Source organism: Callorhinchus milii, unplaced genomic scaffold, assembly GCF_018977255.1.
Source record: "Callorhinchus milii isolate IMCB2004 unplaced genomic scaffold, IMCB_Cmil_1.0 Scaffold1479, whole genome shotgun sequence".
NCBI lineage: Eukaryota > Metazoa > Chordata > Chondrichthyes > Chimaeriformes > Callorhinchidae > Callorhinchus > Callorhinchus milii.
Window position 1 is genome coordinate 2,654 of NW_024706220.1, and position 9,967 is coordinate 12,620.

At 44.1% G+C, this 9,967-nt stretch overlaps 1 protein-coding gene across 1 annotated transcript; it reads right to left on the reverse strand.

The window, feature by feature from the left end:
• Positions 1 to 996: 996 nt before the first annotated feature.
• Positions 997 to 9,311, reverse strand: LOC121852837 (lysyl oxidase homolog 3B). Its single transcript, XM_042346723.1, has 4 exons — positions 9,203 to 9,311; positions 7,488 to 7,624; positions 2,685 to 2,796; positions 997 to 1,076 (listed from the first exon to the last, which is right to left on the reverse strand). The coding sequence occupies exons 1-4, from the start codon at positions 9,303 to 9,305 to the stop codon at positions 997 to 999; spliced, it is 432 nt and encodes a 143-aa protein (XP_042202657.1). The 5' UTR covers positions 9,306 to 9,311.
• Positions 9,312 to 9,967: the final 656 nt, after the last annotated feature.

The window sequence follows — 9,967 nt, forward strand, 5'->3', positions numbered from 1 at the left end:
TAATTCAATTGTTTGGGTGGTCAAGTTTTTCCGAGGGCACTGCTCAGTTGTCACGTTGAGAGCTTACAACTCAATTCCAGAAGATTCTTTTCTTATCATTGTGGTGAACGTAACAGCCACCAGTGGCTGTAAGGGTCACGTGAACCCATTGCAAAACATGAGTCCTACAACATTCGTACGCGTGCAATTCGACACACATCTTGAGCTTAAGAATCAATATTAAACGATGAATTGTTGCATCATTCAATCTCGATGCGCTATGTCACTGTAAACATGCTGACTTGTTCCTGCACTTTACCTTCGGCTGTGGCGTAGCATCATCTAATTTTTCTGTCGCTCCATATTGGAATGGAACGAAGACAGCACCATATTTTAGTAACTCATTGTGGAACTGGACTATCCCTTGGTGCTTTGACCAGTACAGCACCGATTAAAACAAGGCCTGTGTCTTCAGGAATGTACAACTCTCACCTTGCAAAGGGTCGTGGTAGGCTGCGGGCCAGTCACACGCGAGTATATTTGTGATGTCAGCATTTTTTTTTGTCTATGACTCAAGTGTGCCGTAAATGTTCCATCGCAACACATTTAATTGATTTATTTTGAAAATCCCTTGCGATCAAAAGTACCTGTACGTCATTGACTTTTTACCTTACGCTGGTCCATAAATTTTCATGTCTTCAAATTGTAGTGTTAAACATAAAAAACATCGTAAAATACCGATTAAAGACAAAAAATAAAATCTGCACCACTAATGGGTAGTGGAAACAAGGTGGATTTAAACCCATCTGAGATTACAAGTTTTAAATACTAGTGTTTTCATTATCATAGTAAGGTTTTGTTTACTATGTCATTGCCTGAATACTGTTGGAATGGCCAAGTTCTTCAGTAAATTGGATAATCCCTTAAAGTCTCATGCCCTTATAGTCTCATGTGAAAATCCCAAGAGTATGCATTGTGTGTCCCTGGGCCTGTGAGGCATCCATCAGGACTGGCTCTTTAAAATGAGCTAATGAGGTTGTTCAACTGGCCCGGGTAATTCTCAAAGATCTTCTCCACTTCGTCGCTGAAAGCGTCACCTGCCGACAGACATTTCACACCATCATCACAATGACCTTCATCACAATCATCATGACCCAAATAAAGCTTTGTTTACCATCACCATTATGCGTACCTGTGTGGTTATAACTGCTTTGGTACGCTGGAAAATGTCCTATTTCCACCGGCACATGCCGGCTGAGCCATCACCGGGCCCTCGTGGTACAGGTGGTTTTCCACTGGCTACTTTCCATGCCGAGTCAGAACCAAACCGTGACACGCTAACCTCACAAGATAACCGCATCTGGCTTGGGGCCAAGCAGGGCCAGGGGAAGGGCTAATGACACGTCGATTTGCATGTCATGTAATTCATATGAGGACATAGCCCTGTACGTCACTGCGTCGTACACGACTCTCGTTTATAGCGTGTGACGTCATTGGCACGGCTTGGGCTCTACAGTAGAAAAAACAAACCTGCCACCTCTGGAGCCCCATCTTGGCTGCTTTGGCACGGCTCGGTTGCACAGTAGAAACGAGGTATACTGTAAGAGCCTTGATATCTGAATAATTATCATAGAATTAGCGCTCTGGCTTTTTTCTATGGTGTTTTTCACTGTTTTTTTTTTAATAGCCAAATGGGTGACGCATTGTAAAACCACGTTTTTCAGTAGCCCGGAATCTGCAGTAACATTGATCGCGATGTCATGATGTCTATGCCTACTTAGCATATGTGGCTTGCTTGTCTAGTGTTCTTAAGTTTTGCCAGTAATTTTTCCAGTTGGGTTTTTTGTTGTGCTTAAATTTAGAAACAATTATATGTAATCAAGACAGTTTGACGTCATTTTGATTGTAAGAATCTGCTGCAAGTGATGTAATGCATTTAATATATTACGACAAACTTGTTTAATGTTAAATTCGGCTTGTGTGCATACGCACACAACCGAATTTGATCTCGTGCTATGCTCACTCAGGCTTGCAAGAACGGGTTCTCAGTTGTACTTGTGACAATGATGTATCTTTATTATAATAATTATCACAATCATTAAAATCACCATCATCTTTTGGCATTCTCTGGCCTGACACTGGTGTGACTAGGCCCTAAAGAAGGCCATCTCTGGTGTAGACCAAGGAGTCTCAAAGACATTGTATAATTATCAGAGCATGTTTGTTTGCATGTTCACCACAAGTACGTGTGGTTAATGCAGACTTGATTAATGCAAAGGGTATCTATTTGGTGTTCGAACATCTTAACACCTTTTTTTCTGATTTAAAGCTTTCGTGACTGCAGGGATTCATCTTCTTGGCTCTTTCGGTAAAGTCACGTAGAAGGGAAATAATAAAATAAAATAATAAATAATATATTAAAATAATAAAATTATATAATCCCTTCTACGTGACTTTATCGAAAGAACCAAGAAGATGAATCTTAACACCTGTTTTATTGCCAGAAAGGGTAAAATCTATTCTTATTTTTCACACTTTGATACTGCCAAAAAAGGTCCCATGATATTGTTTGCTTTAAAGATGTTTTTTGCCATGGCTGGACGTATTAATTCATTCTTTTAAATCTCAGTAAACAGCCATCGGACGTCAGCGTACTGTAATCGGTGTCGTAAGTATGACCAAAGTGACAATGCGTGGGGACCCACCGACATGACAGTTGTACATCCATATCCTGTGTCCGTCATACTTGCAGTTGCACTTCATTGCATTGTTGGTGAAGTCCGTCTCGGCCACTTCGTAGTTGGGGTTAAGAACAACCTGCCAACAAGAAGAAATACAGGGTGCTTCACAAAATTGTTAACACTTACATGGGACTATCGTTTTTAATGTGAAAAGAAGGGATAATTCACTGTAACATGACAACAAATGTCATGTTAATAGCTTCAAAAAGTCATAGAGTCTCCACTTGTTCGTCATCATTGTCAACACGTGGCCTGGAATCTTCTCCAGGTGGTCTCCAGAGCCCGGAGGCACATTTCTTGTGGTTTGTTGCAAATTCTCAGAAGTGTTGAACATTTTTGAAGCACCCTGAACAACGCACAAAGCCCTTTTAGAAAGAAGACCCGGAAAAACCCTCAACCGTTTCTTACATAAATTGGTTCTCGCCCTCTACGGCATCGGGCAGTCACGTAACTTACAAAACACATTCCTGCGGAGGGAGCTGGTAGGAACGTTGGGTTGCTCGGTCAATGGCCAGGGTCAACGGCGGCGTGGTGTATTCCGCAAATATGCCCGACTGTGAGGGCGGGCATAAGTCGGCGTGAGTAGGTTGAGTTTCATAAGGGCACCACGGGGTGACCAGCCCCTCCCCACCCAGCCCCACCCCTCCCACCCCCCACCCAGCCTCACCCTCCTCACCCAGCCCCTCCCCACCCTCCCCTCCCCACCCAGCCCCACCCTCCCCTCTCCACCCAGCCCCACCCCTGTCATTTTTGGATGCACGACGGACGGACACAATAATCCCCTGGTGGAACCAGGTGGTTCCTACCAGTATAATGATGGCTGTTCCTGAATACGGCACACACGCTGTTGCACCAGCTATCACGTCAGTAGCGTAACGAGCGTGGGAGCAGGGGGTGCCAAAGCTCCAAGTTGGGGCCCCTTGACAGCCACCACGAGATATGTGCTCAGCAACAGTGTGGGAGAAGAAAAGAAAACGTATGTCACGATGTGATTAGGCAAGAGGAGCCGCCGGTATATAATAGCCGTGGTGCCACCGTGCGAGGCAAATCATAACACTGTGGGCTCATCTGACCGACTGCCGCACCCCCCTGAGCTAACAATTCACAGTCGTCACGCCACTCTATCACGCGCTTGGCACAAAAAAGCAGAATAAACAGGTTTTGAAAAGGGGTTGCGCAATAAAGAGAGGACCTCTGAATGCCAACGCCTTTGGTTATGACAATTCTTTGCACGCTGCTGCCAGTCCACCTAGTGGGCGAAAATGAGATGTCTCCGTTTCTTTCTTTAACGCGACAACTTAAAAGAAAAACACGGCTCGGCACACTACGACCAAAATTTGGCATACAAACACAAATTTGGAATGCAAACACAAATCGCCACGGTACAATGGCACGCATCTGACACAAATACGAAAATAAAACGTAGCTCAAAGCGGGCACAAGGACTGGGATTTTAGAAGTTTGGTTTAAAAAAAAACCCAACTAAAGCCCATTCCTACAGCGAAGATAAACATTCATCATCATCAGCCTTGATCGATCCACTGCTGGGCGAAGTCATCCCCAAGCCATCACCATCTATCAAGATGTGTTTACAACACTCCATCGAGCTCCTCCACACGGGCCGATCTCATCGCTCCACCTCTGCGATGGACGTCCTCCCAGGCACGGTCCCTCCATTATACTGGTCATCTGTGGAAAGAGCTTCATAGCTGATCGGATTCCTCCAGGATGAATAAAGATTCTGATCCTGAGCATTTGGCTGCCGCTCCATTGCCTATCAACCAAATGTCATCATCCTTTATGGCAACGTGTCCTGCCCAGAGTTCAGTAACTTTGTTTTTCTCTATGGCCGAAAATGTGATGTCTTCGACTTGCATATGTTCTCCTGGCCATGTGCTCCTCTTTCCGTCTCTCGGGGTAGTTCTAAGCATGGACGGGACAATGCTCTGAGATTTTTCGATTTAAAGCTTTCGTGACTGCAGGTATTCATCTTCTTGGTTCTTTCGGTAAATTCACGTAGAATGGAAGTAATAAAATAATAAAAAAAACATTATAAAATAACTCTCACGACGTTTCGGCCACAACGCAAGCAGCCGTCCTCAGGTGAAAGCAGGTCTGTCGAGGCGACAGCGTCTGAATGAAACAGCACACGTGCTTGGAGCATATATATAAGCTAGGTTGGAAGGGGGGGGGGAAAGGGCGCCTTGACAAAATAATTTGCATATCAAGAGGAATTTAGCATATTTATGGCAAATGCAGGTATGTGATTAGTACTACTTATGTCCGTGCATTATGCAGGATTAGCAGCATCAAAGGGAGGGGATATGGGAAATGCAGGTATGTGATTAGTACTACTTATGCCCGTGCATTATGCAGGATTAGCAGCATCCAGGGAGGGGATATGGGAAATGCAGGTATGTGATTAGTACTACTTATGCCCGTGCATTATTCACTGTCGCTCGGTGCACGGGAATTGTGCGCACGACGACTCGTGCGTGTGCTTTGCCACAATAGAGGTTTGGCAATTGAAGGGTTTAATATCCGCAACTGGCCCAGATGCACATGTCACTCCATCAGCCTGCCAACAGAGTGCCTCCTCTGCGTAACACTCCGGGCATCCGCGTGGCAGCAGAAATAAAGGTGGGTTGACTTTAGACTGTGATGTCTTTTGGGAATGGTGTCATACACACATCACCATGGCAACTCCACGGCGAATCCTCAGACCGAAATGCTACCGCAGTCAACATCTTGCATGTGATTTCGAATTAAAGCTTCTTCTTGGTTCTTGTAGAATGGAAATAATAAAATAATAAAAATAAAACATAATAAAATAATTCTCAGAAGTAAAATAATAATTCTGAGAATGATTTATTATGTTTTATTTTTATTATTTTATTATTTCCATTCTACGTGACTTTACCGAAAGAACCAAGAAGATCTTGCATGTGAGTCGCACGTACGTTCATATGCGATGCATTCAAATATGAATCACTTTCATAATTAAAACACGATTTTTTTTAAGTTAAAAAGCCAATTTGAAGGCCAGACGTGATACTCCCCATAGATTTCTTCTGTTGTACTCGATCCGGAATCAAATAACACTGCAATGTTTTCCCTCACTTGAATCTCTTTAATCGCTTGTAAATCTACGTGTTTGGTTGTTTTGTTGGAGTGACACTGAAGCGTTGGTATAAGTCAATTGTCATCAGTTATCTGATACACAACTTACCTATACAATGGTGACTGTGCCCAGTTTTATTACTGTCACGGTGTTCGCACCAAGAGGGCTGGCTACAACGTGCGGGGAGGCCTTCATCTAGCAGTGGATAGACCACAGCTGCTGCTGCTGATGGTGGTGGTGGTGTGGAAACAATCTATAAATCACGAGCCATAGTATTCAACATTTGTTCGGACGGCGCAACAGCGCCTGATTGTCAGTACCGTGCTGAATGTCAAAGTGGAACGGAAATCGATCATTTTTGAGTGAGCGGCCAGTTTTGATTTCACACCAATTGTGTGGTACTGGCAGCGCCGAGTTTTAAATTACACGTGGCACACATTTATACGGCATATGGACAACAGGGTAGATCAATGAACCTTATTTAAACCAAGTGAGTTTCCATTGAGATATCAACGTCTGATTTACAAAATGAGGCCTGGGAGGAATTCATGTATGTATGCATGTACCTGGTGCAAAGGTACACATTTTGCATGAAAGGGAAAAACAACACCCATGCAAAAAAGATATACACACCCATGTAGGCATTGGGAGCATATGTGCATGTCATGTAGGTTATAGGCGTAGGTGGGGAATGGTAGTTTAGTGGTTAGCGCACTGCACTACGAACCCAGCGACACGGGTTAGAGTCCCCCTCACGGCCAACATCGGTGGCGAATATCTGGACTGGTCCCGGTCCTCCCCTAGGTCGACTCAGCATCGAATGGTTTATAAACACATCAGCGTTCGGGGAGACAAAGGGGGACAGACGCGGCGCCCGCCACTCACCTCCTCGTCGTGCCGTGCTGGGCCGAATCGGTGCTCGTTAGCAGCACCTGCCCCAAGAGTCTGTTCAACGTATTCTTTGGGTCTTTCGGTAAAGTCGTCACGTAGATCGGTTCAAAGAAATAACAAAACCCTACGACGTTTCGATCACAACACAAGCGATCGTCATCCTGATGACGATCGCTTGTGGTGTGATCGATAACGATCGCTTGTGGTGTGATCGAAACGTCGTAGGGTTTGTTATTTCTTTGAACCGATCTACGTGACGACTTACGACGTTTTGATCACACCACAAGCGATTGTCATCCTGATGACGATCGCTTGTGGTGTGATCGATAACGATCGCTTGTGGTGTGATCGAAACGTCGTAGGTTTGTTATTTCTTTGAACCGATCTACGTGACGACTTACGACGTTTTGATCACACACAAGCGATCGTCATCCTGATGACGATCGCTTGTGGTGTGATAGAAACGTCGTAGTTTTTGTTACTTCTTTGTTATTTTCTTTGAACCTATCTAGGTGATTTTACCGAAAGACCCAAATAATATGAATTTCTACAGTCACGAAAGCTTTAAGTCAAGATGTAGTCTGTTAAAAGGCTTATGGGGATGTGGGGGGGGTATGCAGTGTTTTTTTTTGGTTTGTATGTGTCGGATGAAAACACAAGTGTGGCAGTGCACGTGCAGGTGCTGGGTACGTACACGGATGTTGTCCAGGCTGCGCGTGTACGGGGCAGGATGTTCCGTCTCGGGGTGCGTGTACCTGGAAAATGTAGTTTCCAGGCTTGAGGTCGGTGACATCCACCCACTGGCAGTCGATGTCGTGCCGGTAGGTGTCGTGGCAGTTCACCGTGATGCCTTGCTCACCAAAGTTGGCACACTCGTACACCTTCTGTCCTCCTGCAGGTGGCGGCAGTCACACGCAATCGCTCAAGGCGTTGGGTCTATTTGTGGTTGCGCGGTCTTTCATGGAGGGCGACAATTCATCCTGAGAGCGCTTTTAATTGCACGGCAGTTTGAGCTGCACCACTCTGAGCTTGGCTCCGCGCCTCTGAGTTGCGGCCACTACGTCCGCAAATTTGCGCGCGTTATAAATTTAACTATTATTATTATTAAAATGTTCGCACCGTATTCCTTTACACGCGTTTCGTGTTTCTTTTCTTCTGCTCTCAAACCGAGACGCTGCGGTAGTGCATAAGAGAAGCTTTGGATATAATCACGGCCGAGATGATGGCAAATATCTCGGGCTCTAAAATCTAGAACTCGTGTCCGTCGATGATTGCCATTGTGGACATGCCGATGTTTCTAAAGAGATCAAAATGCGTGTGATAAGATCTTCACGCAGCCGCCTACGTAGCTTTGTTGATCGGGCTCAAACCACTAACTAAATTAGACAAATTATTTGGTGAAAATGCATTGGCAATGATGCAAACACCACAAGTAACATTGCCCAAAGTGTCGCCTTTCGTATAGTTTTTCCTTTTAAGGAATGAGTGCAGGTTTTATTTGGATATGACAACATAATAAATGTATACCCTGTATTATGACAGCATGGGTACTTTGATAATTATTTTAAATTATGATCATTTCGTCATGATCAACGCAGACGCATGTATCGTTTATAGTGCAACGTGGTAAGGTTTGGTTATGGAACAAAAAATAGAAATGCTTTTTTTGATTGAGCTTTGAGGTATCAACTTCTTTACAGTACGTCGCTCATGCAAATGGCGTCAAAGTAAAGTGGTGCCAACATTTTTTTTGTATATTGAATGAGTACAAAACTAAATACATTTAAATTGACTCAATAAACCAAAAAAATATACAATGATATTAATAGAATAAAACCGCTTTTAAAATTAAAAAAATTCAGCAGCAATGCATAAACCATCTGTTCGAGTGGAAAGAGGCTTTGAGAAGGTCGCATTTAAACATCCATATTAATTCGAGGCATGACCCATTTAAGCAAAACAACATGAATACAAAACAACGTAACTAATTTTGTCCACACACTCAGATACTAGATATCGTATTCACGTTCAACCGAGCGGGGAGGCTGGGATCCGTGCAGTGTAGGGTGGTGCACCTTCTTCATGGTTCTTTCGGTAAAGTCACGTAGAATGGAAATAATAAAATAAAATAAATAAAACATAATAAAATAATTCTCACGACGTTTCGGCCACAACGCAAGCAGACGTCCTCAGGTGGAGAACAGGTCTGTCGAGGAGACAGAGTCTGAATGACAAGCTCCAGGCTTGGAGGACTATTTAAGCTGGGATCGAGGGGCGAAGAGCGCCTTGACAAAACAATTTGCATATCAAGAGGAATTTAGCAAATTTATGTGAAATGCAGATATGCGATTATTACTACTTGTGAAATGCGTAGGAGGTTTGGCGAGGGGTTAAAGTCATTATGCCCGTGCATTATGCAGGATTAGCAGCATCAAAGGGAGGGATAGGGGTAGCATGAATAAAGGTGCACCTTCTTGGCAGTCGGTATCCTCCAAACAGAAGCTGGCCTTGTGCCCTTCTGCAACCTTGGTGCCGTTTGTACTCAGAATGTCATAGTGGGTGAACACCTCCATGCTGTGGTAGTGGCTGCGAGAAGGCGACAACACAACCTGTTACAAGTCAGTCAGTGGGAGGGGGGGGGGTTATTTAAAGCTTTCGTGACTGCAGGGATTCATCTTCTTGGTTCTTTCGGTAAAGTCGCGTAGAAGGGAAGTAGTAAAATAATAAAAATAAAACATAATAAAATTATGTTTTATTATAAAATAATAAAAATAAAACATAATAAAATTATGTTTTATTTTTATTATTTTATTACTTCCCTTCTACGTGACTTTACCGAAAGAACCAAGAAGATGGGGAGGGGGGGTTGTTGAGAGAATGCACCAGACAATTACGCAGCGGCATCGCCACAAACTCATCATCCGGTGGTCGGCCCTGGGTTTGTATTCAGTATGGAGCTGTGTTGCTGCGGGCAGCAGAATCAGGATCGCACGGTAAGGGGCATACTTTATCACGGGTTTGTTCTAGAAGTGGTGTGAGGCTGCGCTTTTCTACAGATAGTAAGTTAGTCGTGTCGTTTGGATGGGACTTGACACTCGAACTAAAGTTTGAACCCTCACCTTCAGCACATTGAATTACGTGAAGGCTTCTGCTTGGAAAGGAGCGCAGCACAGCAGACATACAGAAGAGACATGTGACGTAGCTATGGAAGATGTGGAGAGCCATATATCGGCAA

Excerpts from the sequence above, each read along its gene's own strand:
- LOC121852837 (XM_042346723.1), bottom strand. The coding sequence starts at position 9,305 with ATGGAGGTGTTCACCCACTATGACATTCTGAGTACAAACGGCACCAAG. Across the intron at positions 7,625-9,202 it reads GGATACCGACTGCCAAGAAG|GAGGACAGAAGGTGTACGAG; the intron begins GTGCACCTTTAT and ends CGCCACCTGCAG. Across the intron at positions 1,077-2,684 it reads GATGTACAACTGTCATGTCG|GTGACGCTTTCAGCGACGAA; the intron begins GTGGGTCCCCAC and ends GTCTGTCGGCAG.